At 35.7% G+C, this 22,006-nt stretch overlaps 1 protein-coding gene across 2 annotated transcripts in view; it reads left to right on the forward strand.

Annotated features, from left to right (window-relative positions):
- The window catches only part of AGTPBP1 (ATP/GTP binding protein 1), a 107,567-nt gene that overhangs the window by 60,940 nt on the left and 24,621 nt on the right, over positions 1 to 22,006 (forward strand). For both annotated transcript variants that reach the window (XM_004677521.2, XM_012721525.1), the window contains exons 14-19: positions 2,936 to 3,645; positions 6,638 to 6,721; positions 8,180 to 8,266; positions 8,351 to 8,499; positions 17,474 to 17,561; positions 20,941 to 21,085. In XM_004677521.2, the coding sequence (XP_004677578.1) occupies positions 2,936 to 3,645; positions 6,638 to 6,721; positions 8,180 to 8,266; positions 8,351 to 8,499; positions 17,474 to 17,561; positions 20,941 to 21,085 (1,263 nt within the window). The remainder of the gene's footprint in view (positions 1 to 2,935; positions 3,646 to 6,637; positions 6,722 to 8,179; positions 8,267 to 8,350; positions 8,500 to 17,473; positions 17,562 to 20,940; positions 21,086 to 22,006) is intronic.

The raw sequence follows: 22,006 nt of genomic DNA on the forward strand, positions 1-22,006 counted from the left end.
ACTTGCTTGAATATTTGTTTGTCTTCTTTTCCCTGTTGTGTATTTTCTAATACTTTCTATTTGCTGAGATACGGTGTTGCTATTATTGGCTGGCATTTTTTTTTTTTTGGATATTCTTTCTGGAATAGCTGAGAGACTTCTAGACACTTCAGTTGTGGAGGGTATTCTGAGTTGTGTTGTTTTTCCCAGCCCCCACTGTGTGTAATTGAGTCTGTTATCTCAGCTGGTTACAGTCAGAGGACTCTTGTGTTGTTCAGCGTCTTCTAGTAACATGTTGAGGCCGTGTTTTTGGAAGGTGTCTGTTGATCTTTGTAGCCTTCGGATGTCCCAGGTTCCCTCTGTGCTTGGTGTGCCCGTGGTGGTTATGATGAATTAGAAGTGTTGTAGGTCTCCCTGGAGCTGGGCCTTTGGCTGAGTTTGTGGCTGGCTTTGTTTACACTGTGAGCTTTTCTGGCTCGCAAGTCTTCGGGCCTCTGTTGTGGAGGTGGGATCTCCCCCTCCCCACAGGAGTGCAGGGGAGTGCCAGAGGGCTGAAATCCTCCCAGCTGAGCAGGCTGCCAGTTCTCCCTTTGAGCTTTCAGGGCTCTTTTTTTTTAGTCCAAATAGTCCATCCCTGAGCAGTGCCTCCCCCCTCCCCGAGGTCCTTTCACAGAGCCCAACTGTCTCTTTAACTCCAGGGTTTTACCACAGTTTTTGTGGGTAGATGTGGTAAGCAGGTAGACCCCTAAGCAAGTCTCCCCATTTGAGGCACTTCCTAGGGCCTCTCTATGTTGAGTGTGCCCATGCAAGATTGTGAAAATTACTGCGTTATCCTAGGGTTGGGCCTGTAGTTGAGTCCCGCCCCCCTGCAGCAGCTTGGGATCCACTCACTTAGCTGTGTTGTCTCAGTTTATATCCAGGGCTTTGTCGGGACTGCTGGTGCAGAGGTCAGCAACAGGTCTGGGGAGTATCCTCGGTCTCTGGTTTTGAGCTTTAGCCTTTTCCCACGATTTGGTTTCCTCTCCCTAGCTGAATTGTCTCAGTTTATCTCCAGGGTTGTAGCAGGGCTGGGACCCATTTTATTATTTTTAATGAATTATTGGATAACTCAGTATTCTGAACTGCAAATTACTTCCTCTATAAATTGAGTGGGAGTAGCTCTTTTAATTTTTTGAGAAAAAATTAAATTTTTCATGCCTGTGGTTCATACTTTATATATTCATTTAGCGTTTCTCAAATTTTATGAATATGTCAGTTGTTTATGTAACCATTTAATTTTGAGAGTGCGCTTTTACATATGTACACATGCTTCATTCTCCACCAAACTCCGTAACAATGTCCTATTCCTGTATCCCTTTATCTCTTCCTTCCTACCCACACATTCCCTTTGTTAGCCAGTGTATTTTCAACAGTCTAAGGATTAGTATACTATGCTTTGCCTTTTCTTTGGTATTTATATTCTATAAATTAGTGAAATTATCTAGTAACTGTTTCTCACTTTCTGACTTACTTCACTAAGCATTATCACCTCAAGATCCGTCTATTTAGTTCTAAGGCATTATTTCATTGTTTTTACATAGTTGAGTAATGGTCCATAGAGTTTATGCTCACCAATTTATTTATTCAGTCATCTGTTTTTGGGTATTTAGATGGGTGTCTTGGCTATGGTAAATAATGCTCTTATGAATTTAGGTGTATATAAATATTTTTGTATTAGTGTTTTCATATTCTTTGGAGTAAATACCTAGCATTGATATTGCCAGATCAAATGGAATTTCTGTTTTTATTCTTTGCAGAATCTCTGTCATTTTCCATAGATCCTTCATCAAATTACATTCCCACCAGCAGTGGGTGGTTGTTCCTTTTATTCACATCCTCACTAATATTTGTTTCCAGTTTTTTGAAATAGGTTATGCTCCTTGGTGGGGGAGCAATATTTTATTGTGACTTTGATTTGCATTGATCTTATAATAAGTGAACATTTTTTAACATGTAACTTAGACCATTTGTATTTCTTCTCTAGAGAAGTGTCTGTTTAGGTTTTCTGCCCATTTTTGAATTGGATTGTTCAGTTTTCTGTTGTTGAATTCTTTATATATTTTGAAACTTAACCCCTTGTCAGAAGTATGATGTACTGTGTTCTCTGTATTTGTAAGTTGCCTTTTTGTTAGGTGGTTTCTTTCAAGGTAGGTTTTCACTTTGATGTAATTTCATTTGTTTATTTTTGCCTTTGTTTCCCTTGCTCTTGGATTTTATCTTGCTCAGTTCTGTTCTGGCCATCCCAGTCTCCTGCTGTTCTTTGAACACGCTCAGCATTCTTCCACTTTGTGTACTGGCAATCTTCTGTTGTTGTGTATATCTTATCCTCTCAGTGAGGCTTCCCTAATCAGCAGCTTTTAGAAGTATAACCTAGCTCTCCTCCACCTGACACTCCCAATCTGTGTTACCCCTCAAGTCTCCCCCTCCATCCTTTTTTTTGCTATACTTTACCTTTCTAACGTTATATACATATATGTATTACTTATTGTATTGACAGTCCTCTCCTCTTTTTTCTCTAATAAGAATGTAGGCTGTGAAAGGGAAGAGTTTTGAGTTGATGGGTCTTAGTGCCAGGAAAAATGCCACAAAACAGACACTGAAGTATTTGTTGAATTAGTGAGTAATGATTTAATTGAGTATTCCCCAGTAGAATTTGGGATGATTTTCATGTCTTTCTACATTTCTAAATTTCCCATTTTTTGATGATATATGAGCATTTACAGTATAAAAGTAAAATAAGTATAATGAATTTTGTTGTTTTGCCTTTTATTAGTAAAATTAAGATATGCCATGTCTTAGCCATCTTTAATCTTTTGAGTGTTAGGCTTCTAGGGCAGCATATAAAGTTAATGTGACCTTAGTTTTCTTAAAACATTCAGTATTTAAAGGTAAAATATTGAATTTTTTTCCCTCAAAGGACTGTGATTTAATCTCCAAAGAACCAAAGCCTTTTGTATTTGAGGGAAAAGTACGGGGTCCCATCATTGTTCCTACTGCAGGAGAGGAAGCATCTGGGAATTCAGGCAATTTAAGAAAAGGAGTGAAGGTGAATGTGTCTCCTAAAGGAGATGAAGATGATACAAAGCCTACCTTTATGGATGTGACAAAAGAAGATGTTAAAAATAATGACAGAACATTACAACAACAGTTAGGTGATCCAAATAGAACTATTTCATCAGCCTGTGGCTTAAACAATGATATTGTAAAGGCTTTGGACCGAATTACATTGCAGACTATTCCTTCCCAAACAGTTCTAAACTGTACTGCAGCAAAGAAGAAGGACTATAGTCTGCCTCTCAGTGTCCTTACATGCACTAAAGCATGTCCACACATGGCTACCTGTGGAAATACTTTGTTTGAGGGAAGAACAGTACAACTAGGGAAGCTTTGCTGCACTGCAGTTGAAACTGAAGAAGATGAAGATAATGAGTCTACTTCATCAGTAGAACAAGCATCAGTTGAAGTAACTGATGGACCAACGCTCCATGACTCTGACCTCTATATTGAGATTGTGAAAAACACGAAGTCTGTTCCAGAATATTCAGAGGTTGCTTATCCTGATTATTTTGGTCACATTCCTCCTCCATTCAAGGAACCTATTTTAGAAAGACCTTATGGTGTACAAAGGTGAGTTTTAAATTTCTTCCCTTTTCTTAGCAAGACTATTAAATATAGGCATATTTAAAAAATTACTTTGGGTATTTTGAAAGAAAATTATTCTGAATTGAAGTTTCTACATTTTTTTGTCTTGATTTAAAATTTTGTATTATTTTGAAATTGTCTTTGTGGGCTTACTTTATTTTCTAAATTCATAACTTATTCAAATGAAGCAATCAGGCAATATAAATGTTTTATTTAAATTGAATTTCAAACATGAATGTGGATTCAATACTATTTAGTAATATTTAATTAGTAATATTTAATTTAGTAATTTATCATTTGAACTTGAAATAGATATGTGATTTAAAAATAGGTTATAGGCCCTCCCTGGTGGCGCAGCAGGTTAAAGCACAGCACTGAGAATCTAAAGTTGCTTCCGCATGAGTTCGATTCCTGCCTGCCCCAGAGGTGACCACATGGTGTGGCAGACCTCTCCTGACCCACCTGCTGCTCCCCTCGGCAGTGTACTTCGTTGATCTGCCTGTTCTGTTCCCCACTCTGTTTCTGGTGAAGCCTTTTGCCGCCCCTGAGCCTCTGGCCTGTACCCCAGTTTTGTATGCACAAATAAATCTTTAAAAAAAAAGGTTATAAATGGAATAATTAAGTGGGATAATGCGCGTAATATTATTTTGTTGTGAAATTAGAAGTATATAATATAAAAATAGTAACTAAAGTTATTAAATCCTGCCAAGTAATATTAGATATTTTAGAGTAGTGTTAGCTGTTGCTAACTTGTGAATATAGTTGGCATATAGATACCTATTTTTGGCATAGCTGTACTATTTTTAATGGTCATGGCTAAGGTTTGGTAATGACTTACCACTTCCTAAAATCACGTGCATGCTCTTGTTCTATAGATACTATATAATAATAAATGAAGACACACTATATTTGATCGAGGCAACAAAATTGTATGTTTTTATCTGTAGTAACTTATATAGCTCATCATTTTTTACTTGTGAATGTAGTACATATTTAATGCTACCATTTGACTGCTTGATCCACAAGTAAGGAATTCACACATAACAGTTTCACAACAGGGGACTTAGTTTACTAAGAAAGGTGTGTGGGAGTGACCCTGTGACTTGGTATCTGCTGTTTGTCTCAGGAACTGTACCTTCTGAGGCAGCTGGCCTCAAGTGGCTAGGGTGACCTTTGGGAAATACTCTCAGGAATACTCAGAAGAGATACTCTGCAAGGACAGGTTGCCATCTTTCAGCATGTGGTATATATACTAAATTTCCAGGAAACTTAGGCATATTTCTGTTTTCCTGACAGAAAGAATGTGTGGGCCTGGGGACCAGGAGGTGGGAGCAGAGGTAATCTTAGTATAGCTCAAAGTGTCCCACTGGAGGGCTTTGTGCTTTCTGATCTTGCACATCTGGGTTTTTCAAGGCTAGGGTGTTTTCTTCGAACTAATCCCTAACTTTTTTAATTTGGGGAATTCCACACAGAACTGTGTGGAATTTTAAGCTTCTGATGTTTCTTGAAAAATTGGTACGACAACCTCAATCTCTATTTACTTCTTGTTACCAGTTTATTTTTAGATACAACCTGGGTTCCCCAGTTTTTCACAGTCCTGTCTACTTGTGTCATTTCTTTTCTATCACCTGCCATCCCTGAAGTAGGTGTCTCCTTTTTTTTTTAATCCTGTTTTATATTTCAGAACTTTGCTGTAGAATTGAGCTATAATATTATCTACCTTTTAATACCATTTTCCTTTAACATGAACTTTTTTTTTTTAAGATTTATTTATTTATACTTACAGAACTGGGGTGCACCAGAGGTGTGGTGGGTGAGAAGATTCACCAGAGACAGAGTGAGGAGCAGAACAGGCAGACTGATGAAGTACACTGCTGAGGGTAGCAGCGGGTGGGTCAGAGAGGTCTGCTGTGGCATGTGGGTCAGCTCCCTGGCTGGAGATTGAACTCAGTGCTGCTCTGGCTTCGTAGAGTTTCATAATGTGGTGCTTTAACCCGTTGGGCCACCAGGGAAAGTCCTAACGTGAACTTTTTTAACTGTTAATTTTTTGCACATTTGTAATACAGATCAACCTTATTTAATAAATCTGACAAATGTACAGATCTGCTTTCTCAGAAAATCAGTAAACCTACAGAGTTCTAACCCTCATTAGGAATTTTTAACTGAAACAAACTTGAAATTTAAATCAGTCTGCATGATAGGCTTACTTTTAAATAATAAACAAAACTTTGAGAAGCAATTATGTATTAACATCAGCCTGACACCTTCTCAATAAGGCCATTGTGGTATTCTTGGAGTGCCAGGCACCTGGCTTTGAGATCCACATCTGTTGCTTTTGCTGCAGTGATTGTTGTCTTCTTAGGCTTAAATACTGACAGGAAATGTTCTGGAATGGGCTGACTCAGTCTTTCAGGACACCAGACAGGGATTTTAAAGAATTTTCTAAAGAGTTGTTGTCCATTTTGTTGGATTATTTCAGGGGGAGATCAGTCCTAGAGAATCCTGGAGGCTCAGGGACCACTCTTTGCTCCCTAAAACAAGTGTTTCCCTCTTCAGTTTTCTCTACAGTCACAGTAGAGAGGATTCTGCAGAATGTGCAAGCCAGCTGCCAACTGCATTTTAGCTGAATTCCTGTTAAGATGGGTTTTAAAAGTCTCATTTAATCTCTAGCTTTTTAAATCTTCAGTGCTTCTACTTATGCAGTTATGTATACAAAATTATATACCTAATGGATCTGTACCATTTTTTATGTAGAAAGGCACAGTAGACATTCAGGACTCAGTCTGATAGTGATTTTTATATTTCTTGCTATGTTATTGATTATATATATATATATATATATATATATAAAAGACATAACTGAGGAATGATTGTTTTAATTTTTAGTATTGTATAGTTTTTTTCATCCAAACTTATTTTGGAGAAAGTTGTGCATTGGCAAAAAGTAATGAATTTGGTGAAACTTTTCTGATTTCAGGACAAAAATTGCCCAAGATATTGAGAGGCTAATACATCAGAGTGATATTATAGATCGTGTGGTTTATGACTTAGATAACCCAAAGTAAGTCTCATTTCTCCCCTTTACCTGTTTTCATTTTTATTGTAAAGTTTTAGTGTTATTTTTAAAAGATTAAAATCATATAGTAAACTTCTACCTAGTTTACCCTCACCCTGTTTCATTTTTTGGGCAGATACAATAGGTATTATAATAGTAAATGAATAAGTAAAAATTATTATGTAAATGGAATATACCAAAAATTTAGTTTCTTAATCAACCTTCTAAGGTATTTAAGATAAAGGTACACACTGATGTTATGTTTAAAAATAAATGAAATGGCTTCCACTTGAAAAAGTAGGCATTTAATATGAAATGCTATAATTTGTCTCGTAATATTGCACCTTAATTTCCTTAGGACAGTCCCTAATATCCAGTGATGATTCTTTACCATCCATTTTAGAAGTTTCCATAGTACCCATTATTTCCACTTCTCTTTTAGTGCTTACAATTTGCTTTAGTCCTTTAAGTTACTTGCCTGGCCTTTGAAACCACTTGTGTTCTTTGATTTTCACTTGTGATTTGATTTTCATTTCGTCATTTGCCTCTTCAAATGAGAAATGCACTAGTTCTCAATACCACCCATTCAACATTATAATGGTTTTGGGAAATTTCACATTTCCCTGATCTTATTTTAAAAGTTTAAAAATACTTAAAAAAAATTTTATAAAGACATAAAGGTAAGAGTTATAACAAACTTAGTGACTGGACTTGAAATAATATTCCTTAGTATTTATATTTCTGTGTCATATAGACCAGGTAGGTGCGCTAAAAATGTAAGCTCAAGAACCCTGAGTGTGGTACACCAGTCACTGCTATATCTAACTGAGATGAGTGGACAAAATCGTTGATCTTCATGGAATCTTAGCATTTCTTTATTATAATATAAGCTCTGGAAGAGCTAGAATTTATAGCTAATCAGGGAAACAGACAGGCATAACTATAACAGTTTCAGTACCTAGTAAGTGCTCAGTAAAGATTTACTAATTTTATGAAAAAAAGCGAGGATAACACCTTTTTCTGATACTAATTAAATAAGTTAATAAATAACATTACTTCTCAGTTTAAAATAGCATTGTCACTTGAAAACTGCATAGTTTATCAAAAATTATTACTTCTCTACAGGTCACATACATTTTTAAAAATGTGTCTTTTTCTGAATGATTATCATTATTTTGGAAGTGATGTTTATTCACAAAGAAAAATGTTTGCTTTTATCATTAACATTTACTATAAATATAGGAACACATCTAGATCTTTTTTTGTAATTATGTATTTTTTGTCTATAAATATTAGGCAAAATTGTTAAATTTGCTTGTGCTGATTATATTCTTTGGTTAAATAAGAATAAGGTGCAGTAGTAATGTATTTTTAATCTGTTGTATAGGTTTATTTGTATTTTTTTCCTTTTGTTCACCTATTTTAATGCAATGAATTTTATTATACCTACTTTAAATAATTTAGTTACACTATTCCTGAAGAAGGAGAAATTTTGAAGTTTAACTCCAAGTTTGAATCTGGGAATCTGCGCAAAGTAATTCAGATTAGAAAGTAAGTCATTTTGAATTTTTCTCATTATGTATATCCACAGATAGTTTCCTAACTTTCATCAGAATTTTTTGTTTCTGTTTTCAGAAATGAGTATGATCTTATTTTGAACTCGGATATAAATAGTAATCATTATCATCAATGGTTTTACTTTGAAGTCAGTGGAATGCGGCCAGGTGTTGCTTATAGGTTTAACATCATTAACTGTGAAAAATCCAACAGTCAATTTAATTATGGTAAGACACCTTTTTTTTTTTTCCAATTGAAAAGGCATGAAGGAACCTTACTTGTAGAAAAGGGCTTTTTTTTTTAAGTAAATATATTAACGTGTTTTTTTGTTTTCTAGTGCTCAGAATTCAGTTATTAATTATGCAAGATTTGAAAGAAACTAAACTTTGTTTTGTTGGTGAAAAGAGTTACTCAGTATAAATAAGCCTTTAAAATGTAATGACTGTGGTTGATTTCATTCAAATTTAATACAACTAATGATTAACTATGCCTGCTTAAAATCACACTTAGAATCAGCTCATCCAGAAGTGAATTACATGAAGTATTCATTTAAAATTTTTTATTCTGAATAGATTAATATAAAGTTAAAATATTATGAAATTGCCAAAACATCCCATACACTTAAGTTTCTTTCACTGGTTACATCTTACATAGCTGTAGTGCAGATTTTCATGCTGGTACCATATGGAGTAATTTATATCTATATCTATATCTATATCTATATCTATATCTATATCTATATATATCTCAACCGTGGTCATTACATTTTTTAAAAAAAGATTTATTTATGCATACAGAACTGGGGTATAGGCCAGAGGTGCAGGGACGGTGAGAGGATTCACCACAGACAGAGTGGGGAGCAGAACAGGCTAACTGATGAATGAAGTACATTGCGGAGAGGAGCAGCAGGCGGGTCAGGAGAGGTCTGCTGCGCCACTTGGATCACCTCGGGATGGGGATCAAACTCATGCGGAAGTGGCTTTAGCTTCTTAGTGCTGTGCTTTAACCCACTACGCCACCAGGGAAGTCCCGCAATTATTACATTTTAAATGCTTATTTATACTGAGTAGGTATATATGTATCTGTATGTATATATAATATATATAATATATATATATAATAGATTTTTTTTAATCTGTCACCACACTCAGGATACAGACCACATCTATCCCCACAAAACCCTGTGGTTCTCTTTTATAGCTCATTCAATATGATATTAGCTGTGGTTTTCTGTATATTTTTTAATTTAGTTGAGAAACTTTCCTTCAGTAACTAGTTTGCTGAGAATTTTTGTTCATGAACAAATAATGAATTTTGTCATGTGCTTTTAAGTATAAGTTGGTCTGACCTAGTGATTTTTCTTCTCCAGTCTATTAATATGATGTATTATAGTGATTGATTTTTAAATATTGAGTTAGTAATTTTTATTCATGGAAGCCCACTTGGTCATTGTATATAATTACTAGTATTTTGTTAGGAATCTTTGCATTTATATTTAGGAGGGCTAATGAACTATAGTTTTCCTTCTTTTATACTGTTTCTGACTTATACAAGGACTTAGAAAGTACTCTTGCTTTTTGTAAGAGCTATAAGAATTGTGTTCTCAAATATTTGCTGGAATTCTGCAGTGAAAACTTTTGGGCTCAGGGATTTATTTTTGGAAGTCTTTTAATTAGATATGCAATTTCTTAATAGTTCTACAAAAATTCAGATTTTCTGTTTCATCTTGAGTTAGTTGTGGTAGCTTGTGCTTTTTAGAAATTGATTCCTTTTTTATAAATTATCAAATATGTGCATGGAGTTCAAGTTTACTGAACTTTGGATGCCTGCAGGATCTATAATGATAGATTTATAATGCAGGATCTATAATGATACAAATATTCTTGATGAAACCTTACATTCTTTATTTCTGAGATTTTCAGGGTTTAATTACTAGTTATTAAATGCCAAATTTCTTAGAAACATGTGCTTTTTGACCTTAAACTTTCATATAACTTTAAAAATTTCCTTAATTGAAGCCCATTAAAAATAATACAAAAGCAATAGTCTTGTGATTTGCCTACTTAACATGTAAGTATAATAATAACATAAAATTGTAATTGTGTTTGTATTTTGGGTACCCCTTAGAGTAATAATTAAAGGCATGTTTATCCCTGAAGTGGTTGTCAATTCAGTTTCCCAATTGTAGTGCTACATGTAGATAGCATTTTTACTAACTCTGTTTTATGAAATAGTATTTTCACTGGTTTAAACTTTATTAAGTATTTAAAATTTTAAATTAAGAGCATGTATTTTTAGAGCAATGCTTCTCTGCCATTTAAAAATCCTGTACCTTCATGTGATAAATAAAATCTCTTCCTTTAATGCCATTTGCAGCTTAAAATGAATAAAAGTCTGTAACTAGAACTGAAAGTAGTGAGACAGATGTTGACTGTATTTTAAAAATGTCCCTCTATCATCTACATTGACCTTTGGGTTGTCTTGTATGTTTATCACATTTTCTAACTCACCTTGCAGAGAATTTGGCAAACAGATTGTGGTAAGAAGAAAATTAATTGCAGTTGATCTGATAATAAACATAGAAAATCCTAAAGGCTCCATGGAAAAACTGATTAAAACAGTAAACCATATCAGCAAAGTGGCAGGATACAAAGTCAACACACAAAAGTCAGTTGCCTTACTATATACAGACAATGAGAAACAAGAAGAAAAAATCAAGAAACCCATCCATTTACATTCTCACCAGAAAAATTAAATAACTGGAAATCCAACTAAGGCGGTGAAGGACCTATGCAAGGAAAACTATAAAACATTGTTAAATAGAAGACACAAAGAAATGGAAAGATATTCCCTGCTTATGGATCAGAAAACCAAAATGGCCATCTTATCCAAGGCAATATACAGATTCAGTGCAACCCCAATAAAAATGTAAAAGAAATGGAACAACAATTACTAAAATTCATATCAAACCACAACAGACCCCAAATAGCTAGAGCTTTCCTGATTAAAGAGGGGGACTTCAAGCTATTTTATAAAACTATAGTAGTTAAACAGCATGGTACTGGAACAAAAGCAGACATACAGGCCAACGAGATATAACTGAGTGCCCAGAAATAAGCCTTCACATATATTGATAGCTAATCTATGACATAGGATTGGAGAACCTGCACTGGAACAAGGAATGCCTCTTTAAAAGTAAATGGGAATTGTACTGCTGTATGAAAAAAAAAAAAAAATCAAACACTGTGCCACACCATACAGGAAAATCAACTCAAAAAGGGATAAAAGACTTGAATGTTAGACTAGACTTTCCCACTGGTTGATCTGTCCACTGATGAGAGTGGGGATTGAAATCCTTGATGATTATTGTTTGGCTGCTAATATCTGGTTTCAGCTTTAATAGTGGTTGCTGTTATGTATTTTGCTCAGCCTTTGTTTGGTGCATAAATATTGGTAAGCGTTATGTCTTCCCTATCTATCAACTCCTTAATCTTTATATAGAGACATCTCAGTCTCTTGTTATCTGGAAGTCTATTTTATTGTATGTACATATGGCTGCCCCTGCATTTCCTTGGAGACTCACAAAAGTTGTTTTTTTTTTGTTTTTTGATTCAAGTGGCCACACTAGGACTTTTGATTGGTGAATTCAGTCAGTTTATATTTGAGGTGATTATTGCTATAGGAGAATTTATTGTTGCCATTTTGATTTCAGTTTTCTGTACTTGTTTATTTTTTGGTGAACTCTCTTCTCTTTGATTTAGGTGGGAGAACTCCTTCCAATAACTCTTGTAGAGGAGATCCTGTGTTGGTAAATGCCACAGTTTCTGTTTGTCTGAAAAGACCTTTATTTTCCCCTTATTTCTGAGGAAAGTTTTTGCAGCAGATAGTATTCTTGGCTGGCAGTTTTTCACATTGAGTGTTTGAATACATCATTTTGTTCTCTCCATGCCTGTCGGTTTTCCTCCATGGAATCTAGTGTTATTGCCATGGATTTTCTCTTATATATTATCTACTTTTGCCCCCTAGCCACCTTCAGTATTCTGTCTTTGTTTGAATTATTTGTAGTTTCATGACAACGTATCTTGGTATAGCTCCCATTCCATTTAGAGAACCGGGTGATCTTTTTGCTTTATGAATTTATGTATTTCTTCCTCAGATTTGGGACATTCTCCTGTTATTTCTTTAAATAAGTACTCATGACTTTTTCTCTTTACCCTCTGGAACATCCTTGCCTTGCCTTGCCTTTTCCAGTGAAGTCAGATAATTCTCATCAAGCTTCTTCATTTTTTTTTCTTTGTGTTTCTCTTCTTACAACTAAGTCCTTTTTGCATTGTGATCTTCAGTTTCACTAATTTGGTCTAGGCTGCTTTCATAGCTTTCTGTAGACTGCTATAGAAAGCTCCTTTATTGAGCTGCATCCTGCAACTCCTTTATTTTCTTATTTAAATTTTCTATTCACTATATTTCTTAAGTCATTTCTGCTTCCAGTGTTTATTGCATTTTTCACTTTTCCATCACAGCAATTTTCTTTTTGTGTGTGTGTGTAGAAGAACTGCTGGGATATAGACTAGTGGTGCAGGAGGTGAGAGGATTCACCAGAGACAGAGTGAGGAGCAGAACAGGCAGCTTTACTGAAATATACTGCTGAGGGGAGCAGTGGGCAAGACATGTGTGGATTAGCTCCTTGGCTGGGGTTGAACTTAGGCCATAGAAGCGATAGCACTGAGACTTAACAGCTAGGCTACCAGTGAGGCCCTATCATGGCAGTTTTGAACTGTCTAGTTGATAGAAAGATCTCTTTCATATTTTTGTGGTTGGGTTCTGAAGAGATCCTTTTGGGCCTCTTTTTGTATGCCCACTTTGCTGTCTTGGGTCTCCCCTGGAATTCTGTACTTCCAGCAGTAGCAATTTGGAAACTCCTTGAGAGCACATTGCAGTGGGGAAGGCACTACTCCTTACACTCTGCCCTCGCTATCAGCAGCCAGGAAGCTGTTTTCTCACAGGCTCTTTTCCCACAGGCTCCTTTCCTTGTGTATAGTCTTTGACTAAACACTCTGGACAGGGGTGCAGGGTTCCTGAAGGAGGGCAAGATGGGTATGTGCCCAGTCTTTCTGAAACCTGATGTCCAGAAAACTGCTGCTGAAATGTCTGTGAGGGAAGTGTGACTGCCTTTTCACATACCCTCAGGTGAGCCACCTTTGCTTGCAGACTCTGTGACCATAGTCAGAGGTCATGTGTAGGTGGGAGGGGAAGTGGTGGGATGTGCCTCCCAGTCTCTGATAAGTCTGTTGACTAGAAGACTCCTATAGAAAAGTCTGTACATGCTAAGGCTGGCTGTGCTGCATTCTCTCCAATAATGCCAAAAATAGAGCCACAAGGTGCCTGTGCTAGCAGTTTGTGACCGCAAGCAGAGATTGTGAGTGGAACTTGAGGAAAAGTAGTGGTCATGACCTCACGTTCTGAGAAAGGCATTGTCTAGAAGTTCAAAGAAGAAAAGACTACAGACAGTATATTCATGATGGCCCTGAACAAGCCATCAAGCAGACCATGTATGCTGTGCCTTCTCTTAGCCTCCTGGTGAGTGCAAACTGGGGGGGGTAAATGACTTCCTGGATTCCCTTAGGCTGTCACAGACACTCCTAGGAGACCAGAGACTTTGCTGGAGACAACCATGTGGCTCTCCTCACTGCTGAAGGCAAATCTCTGATCACCTGGTTTTTGCTTGTTCAACCTGTGGATCATGCTGTGCACTCACGTGAACTACACTCTTTTCTCCTTGCTGGGACACTGATTCTCACTTTCCCAGTTCTCCCTTCCAGGCACTTTTCCTTAGTATTCCTGAGGGGAACAGTGATTCAGAAGGGAAATCAGTGAGGGGTCCTTTCTGCCTGCCATCCTCTCCCACTCCCCCTGCTTATTGTTTTTTTTGGGAAATAGAGGTTGCATTTTGTTGTCCAAATCTTTGCCTTTTAATATATTATTTTATTTAAAATTCTTTTTATCACTTTTTTATGTTTTCTACTTTTGTGCTTTTTTTTTTTTTTTAAACTGGTTATCAGTTGTTCTACAAAGGAGTTCAAAGTATATAGCTGCAGGATTCCAAGGAATGTATGTATTAAATAGACCAAGAAGCAGATTCTGAATTGGAGTTTTTTCAGTCCTGTCTCAAGTCTTAGGTTAGTCAAGATTCCTTCCAGATTCTGACAAGTCTGTTTTGAGTTTTCTTTTTATTTTCATATAATGGTTAGTACTTAATTAGGCAACCTGTGTATGCTGGAGCAAGAACCCAGTCTCTGAGAAGAGGCCAGTATTTTAGTAAATATATGTCAACATTTAAGAAATTGTAACTGGCTATGTAGTGAATATTATTGTCATTAGCTTCATTTTGAATTTGCGTCAGGAATGTACTGATAATGAAAGAATATATTTTCAGCGGAAACTTCAACTGGAAGGATATATTTAGTTACTGTACATGGTTAAAATCAGATAAAATATGTTAAGTTAGGAAAGTAACTTATTTTTTGTAATTTTTAAAAAAAATTGGGACATGGAAATTGGGGAATATTGAATATGAACAACACTTACGTTCTTGTTCTTTGACAGTGCTCCCCTCAGAGACAGAGCGAATGTTTCTCAAGTTGCCATTTTCTTGGTTTTATTTTTAAAGGTGATTTTATTAAACACTTAGTTTTCTTACAAATGAGTTGTCTTATTTGTGAATTTGTATTTGATACTTTATGTCACTAATAGTGCTATATCTTTTGCAGTACATCACTGTTATTGAAAGGGGTTGCTCAAATCGCCACCAGATGGCAGTCTTGCATTCTTAGAACCATGGAACTTTAGCTGAAAGCTCCCTCACTGGTGCTGCCTTTGCTATGCCCTTTTGTCCCCATGTATCCCAGGCAAAGAAAATTCTCAGCTACCTTTTACATAAATTAAGCATGTGTGGAACCAAGCAAAATACAATTTTGGACTCACCATGTTCCCTGACTCACTGTGATAAGTGGTCCTCTTATTTTTTACCAAAATTGGGCAGATCAGATTCTTGGCTGAAGGATAATGGCAGTCACTTGAATCTCTTCACATACCCTTGCTATCAAAAAATAAATATAGCACGTCGGATACATGCCCCCAGATGTTCAGATGACAGAATATAATAAATTTTAAATTACCTAAAAGTAGAAAAATGGCAAAGACATACTGGGAAAATAGAAACAATAAAATTCTGAAATCAAATAATTTTAAAGCTAAAATAGTAAATGAGACAAAAAAGGGAATTTATAAAATCACAATTCACAATGAAAATATACCCAATCTTTATGTTTCAGCGATACAAGAAGGCAGAAATACATTACTGATAGTAGATTAACATACCACTCTCTATTAAAGAGTACAATTGAGCCAAGTTAACGTAGGACTGGCACTGGTTTGAGGGACCCCTTAGCTCCCTCCTTTCTGAGGTTTGAGATGAGACTCAGCTGTGCTCTCATTATACCTGACAAAGTAGGTACCCTCCCAGGAAGTGGGAAGGGAGAGTGCAGTCAGAATGCCCGATCTGTTATTCCAGGTGCTTCACAAGGTGCTCCCTTTCCTGAAGGATTTGTGCCTCTGCTTCCTCTTCCACAAGTCCCTGGCTGCACCAGTGGCCCAGCAACCTTGCCCTCTTCCCCAGACCACCACTCCTAGGTTCTTCTCTCCATGCACCTCTGCCCATTGTAGTGTGAAACACATTGGTGTCTAACCTGTTGAGGTATCTGCTATCTAAAGGATAACCAGTTGCACTGCTATTCATAGGACCGTTTGTCAGACCGACGCCCCCTGCTTACTATTCTGAGAGCCACAACCAGGGGGACCCAAGCTCTGTTGTTGGCTCCCCTGTTGGCTTCTAGGCTCCCACAGCTGGTGGCTGGATCCCGATGTGGCAGGGTTCTCTCAGTTGGAGGCCAGGCTTCTGCAGCTGTAGCGTGAGGTTCAAAGAAGTCTGGCTCGAGTTCATGAAGCTGGTGGCTGGTGGCTAGGTTCTTGCAGCTGGCATCTGGGGCCAGTAGCAGCCTGGATCTTGTTCACGAAGCTGGCAGCTAGAGACTGGGCTCCTGTGCATGGTATCCAGAGGCCAGAGACAGTGGGGCAAGCTCATGCCACTGGTGGTTGGAGGCCAGCCGAAGGCAGGTTTCTCCTGGCTGATGACTGGTGGCTGGAGCAGCAGGCTTCCTCACCTGGCAAGTGAAAGCTGGAGCAGCCCAGCTCTTGCTGACACTGCTGGAGGCTGGCTTCCTGCAGCTGGTAATCACAGTTGTTTGTTCATACCACTATATTCAGAATAATGTTGAGATTGTTTATTTCTCCAAATCAAATCAAGTAAAATAGCTGATACAAATAAAAAAAGAAAATATAAAGTATTTTAAATTACAAATGATATGGTTACATACCTGGACAAGCCAAGAGACAATAAAGATGAGTAAAAATATCCAATAAGTGTAACAAAATGGTTCTGGAACAGGAAAATTAAGAAAATGATTATATGTAATTTTCTAAGGAATATTAAACTGCATCCAATAAAAGTTGTCAGTCTTTCTAAAATTAACATGAATTTCAATTGGAAACCAAGTATATTATTTTGTGAATTGGATAAGATTTTAAAAAAATAATCATGTGAAAGCATAATACCAAAATTATCTAATAAAATACACAATCATTTCACCTTATCTTAGAGGGTATATTCTAAGACTCTTAATGAATACCTGAAACTGGATAGTACAAAACCTATATATAGTGTTTCTACCTATAGGTACATCCCTATTATAAAGTTTACAAAGTAGGTATATTAAGAGATTAACTTTATTAACTTTTTAAGTACGTTTTTTGACTCATTTGTTATATATATATATAAGGGACTATAGATAACCTGTTATTTTTGATTCATCTAATATGGAGAAGGTAATAGAAAAAAGAATTACTGACTTTTCATTCAAAGGTTGTAATTACATTTTAGTTAAACTGGAAATGAAAGGATGTTATTGATTGGCTTTGGAAATTAAAAAAAATCCAGTTTTTTAATATATATACTAAAAGACTGAAATATATTTTCTTTTAACTTTCCTAAATATTTGGTGCATTCTGTAGTGGGAAGATTAACACAACTCAAAACTTCTGAGAAGAATTTTCTTTCCTTTTTTCCCCTGTCTTTCTCTATCAAAGGTATGCAACCACTCATGTATTCAGTTCAGGAAGCATTAAATGCCAGACCATGGTGGATTCGTGTGGGGAGTGACATTTGTTACTATAAGTAAGTATTCTAAGAATAATACTAATACTACTATTCTAATAATAAGAATAGGACATAGCTTACAGATGGGGATGTTAACTCCATTCCATTTCAATCTACAGATAAGTTATTGCATTCTTTGAACTGTGATGATATGCTTTAGTATTAGTTCTAACAGTGAGACCTTTCAAGTTGAGGCTCATTTAGGGAGTATATTAGTGGAAATAAAAGATATTTTGTAGACAGGCTAACTTAGGCCCAGGTCTTGTCTCCACCAACTAGAAAACTATGTGTTCGCAAATTTTCAACTTTAACTTATGGCAAATTAATTGAATGAAAATGAAATTAAAAATTCTCGGAGATAATTTGTAATGTCTTTTTGTTACTCCTGTGATATATCAGTTCTTTATTTTTCTCTTCCCTCCACAAATATTTACTTCCTTTTAATTTCCATCATATTTTACCTGGAGATATTTTACTTCAGTAACTTTATAATAACTTGCATACTGATCTGCTAAACAGGTTAGAAATAAGTGTGAGAAATCACTTATTGCCTCAATGTATTTATTGGATTATTCTCCAGCTCTTAAGTAATGTAGGATTATATTATACTTTGCTTCCTATTTTTGCTGTTTCTGCATGTTTCCAGGTAACTTTCACATTCCGTGCATTTGATGTTTCTGTTCTTCTCTTACTAATCTTAGTCTTGACATTTCTGTTTAGTGGATTCTGACTTTTTATTTTGTGCTTAAGTAGCACATTTAATGCCCCTTCTTTGTATTAGTGATAAGAGTTGAACTTCAAAAGTTAAACTGATTTTAATGTTTTTTAAACATGGCTGGGAAAAAACAAAGGTCTTAAGTGCTATTACTTTTTGGGAAAGAAAATATTTCTTGGAAGGCCTCTTAGTAGGGTTTTCCATCTACTTTTTTTTTTTTAATTTCTTAGTTGCTTTATTTATTTATTTTTATTACAAAGTTTATTTTTACACCATTTTGCACATTTTTTTTTTCCATCTCGATTGTAGTCCCCGCGGGTTTCCCATCACCAAATCACCCCTGTGCCACCACCATAGTCCTGTGCATTTCCCTCCCTTCCCCCCATCTACTTTTTTTTTTTTAACAGTTTATTTTTACATCATTTTGTACATTTTTTTTTTCCATCTCAATTGTAATCCCCTCGGGTTTCCCATCACCAAGTCACCCGTGTGCCATCACCATAATCCCGTGCACTTCCCTCCCCCCTCTACTTTTAATAGTAAAATAAATAGTATATAAGTGAGGAACAGAAATCATAATTTATCTGCATCTGAATAAACTTCCTATTTCTTTTAATGGTTAGGTTAATACAACTCATCGTTCATCTGTTTCATCAGGTTGGGAAGAAGCAGTGATGATCCGGGCAATGTTTGCTTAGGTTTTGTCAGAATTACTTAGATTGTTTAAGGGTAAAATGATGTTTTTCAAAGTATTGTTTGTTTCATGCTTTTCTCTTTTTGCACAGTAGAAATCATCACATTGCAAAGTGAATGATTGTAGCATGACAGGTGGTGAGTCTAAGGATTATAAGAGGTGATGGCAAGAATTTTTGTTTTTGAGGTTTTGTTTTCTTTTGTCTGCTTCAACACCTTGAACTGGAGTTCAGTTCTGTTTAGCAGACATTTTTTTTTAACCACTTTCTACCTAACAAGCACTGTTGTAGTTGCTTTTCAAAACCTAAGACCCAAATAGCGAGGCTTAAAATCTATTGTTTTTGCATTGTGTTTTTACTTCACATCAGTCAACTCCTCTGATGCTGGTTTGTTTTATTTGTAACATCAGAATGAATCTGCTTTCTATAAGCATATGAGAAGCTCTGAACTCCTATATACCTGATGTGGTAAAGTTATCTCACCAATTAGATGTTAAACTTTTTGTGGAAAGAGAGCTGGAAGGGACTAGTTTTGTAACTTATATTTTCCTCCACCCTTAGCTACCTTATCACTGAGTATGTATTTCAAGATATAGTGGTTAATCTTTCCTAATTTGAACATATTTTGTATGTTATGTGCATGAGTACATAATCTATAGGCCATGACTTCATTTTGTGACTTACAATAATATAAAGTGATTTGGAATTTTAGAAATTTAATTTCTGGACAAAGCATCTTTAGGTCAGCTATATTTAAAGTTTGGAGTGTAATATATACTTTTTAAAACCTTATGTTGGAAATATTCAAGCATTTACAAAAGCAGATAATAGGGTAATACGACCTCATGTATTTACCAAGGTAAACTGTTACCAACACATTAGTTTTGTTTTAGTTATAGTTATATTTGTATGCTTATTTTTTTAAAAAGCATTTCCAGATAACATATTTTATCCATAAATATATTTTGTCTTTTGGGGATATATATTTAAGCTAATCTAACCACAGTATTTTATCACATTTAAGGAAATTTCCTTATAGAGTAAAAAAAAAAAATCCCATCAGTTCAAACTTCTCCACTTGTCTTGTGAATTTGGTATTGTATGTAGCTCCTTTGTTTCAACCAGACTAATCAAGGACCACACATAGCATTTGACTTTTGTTGATATGTCCCTGCAGTCTTTTTAAATTTAAGGCTTCCTTTTTCTCCCCCCTCCCTATTTTTTTTAAATAGCTTTGCCTTTATTTGTTGAGGAAACTGATCATTTGTCTTCGAGGATTTTACACATTTTTGATTTGGTGATTGCCTCCCTAAGGTGCTAACATTTTTCTGTATCACTGAATCCTATCAAATAATAGTGAGGTATATGGGGCCCTCCCTGGTGGTGCAGCGGGTTAAAGCACTGCACTGAGAAACTAAAGCCACTTCCGCATGGGTTCAATCCCCGCCTGCCCCAGAGGTGGCCACATGGCGTGGCAGACCTCTCCTGGCCCACCCGCTGCTCCCCTCAGCAGTGTACTTCGTGGATCTGCCTGTTCTGCTCCCCGCTCTGTCTCTGGTGAAGCCTCTCGCCGCCCCTGAGCCTCTGGCCTATACCCCAGTTCTGTATGTACAAATAAAAAATAAAATCTTAAAAAAAAATAATAGGTATAGTTGCTTGATTAAGTTCAGGCTTGGTTTCTGGCAAGAACACATCACAGCTGGCGCAGTGCACTACTGTTGTGTCATATGAAGAAACATCATCTCTGCTTCTTTTTGTCTGAATTCCACTTGAATTAGTAATCTAGAAATGAAAAGTACTGCTGGTTGATGGCAAATCATTGCTTCATTAGCACCAAATCTATTTTTTATGAAGTATTTAAGTTAAACATTTTACAAACCATGGCTTTGCTCTTTTTACTTTTTACTACTGAAGTGCTGTTTACTAAAATGGCAAAGAAAATCAGTAATTTTGTTTGGATGAAATTAATAATTTATTCTTTCTATTGCAGAAATCACTTCTCAAGAAGTTCAGCTGCTGCAGGGGGGCAAAAGGGGAAATCCTATTATACAATTACGTTCACTGTCAATTTTCCACATAAAGATGATGTTTGCTACTTTGCTTATCACTACCCATATACATATTCAACTTTACAGGTAAAAACTCATCAAATTGTACTATGATCTTTATTGTGTTATATACTGAAGAAAAATTTCTTTAAATATCTTCTTAAAATAAAAATGTTCAGTATTGAAGATTTTAGAAAATAATACATTATAAAATACTAGAAGGAGTAAAAGGGAGAGTATAGTCTTTATATGTATGTAAGAGAAATAAATGCTGAGGTAATTTTATATGATTTTTGCTTTCCTTTTATGTCAAAATATACAGTGGTCTAAAACTATGATTTATAAATTTTAATTAGGCAAGATTTCTACCTGTAACATAAAGCATTGAATTTCATAGAAAATATTATAGGAGAAAAATGTGGATGTAGTTTTTTTTTTTTGGAGGGGGTATGGGGTATGGAATTAATTTCTTTTAGTGTTTTTATATGGACTCCGGGATCCAGATTGTTTAAAATAATATGTGGATTCTTTGAGAGTCATGTAATTACTGTGGCAGATTTCGTATCAGAGTAGAATGTCCTGATGTTCAGAGATCATGAAGGTATGATTGGAAACAAGCATGCAATTTAATAGAAAGGGGAACATGAAAGAAAAATATAATTTATAGAACAGAAGAGATATCAAGACTAATAGCACCAAATGAGATGTTTTATTTTCATAAAGATCAGAACATACAATAAAGGTGCAATCAGGTATTTTACTGTGCTGAATAACATGGCATTAGAATATATAGTGTTATTTATGTGGTTATACATTATTCTTTACCAACATTAACATTTTTAATATATCTTGAATTTTCCTGCTTCCTTCCAATTCCACTACCACTACCACTACCACTACCACTACCAGTTCTACCAATGGCATCTCCACTGTTTCTCACCCAGACTTCTGTCAACCTATTTCTTTTTTTTTTAAGATTTATTTATTTATGCATACAAAATTGGGGTA

This window comes from Condylura cristata, unplaced genomic scaffold (genome assembly GCF_000260355.1).
Source record: "Condylura cristata isolate star-nosed mole 26May11 unplaced genomic scaffold, ConCri1.0 scaffold00006, whole genome shotgun sequence".
NCBI lineage: Eukaryota > Metazoa > Chordata > Mammalia > Eulipotyphla > Talpidae > Condylura > Condylura cristata.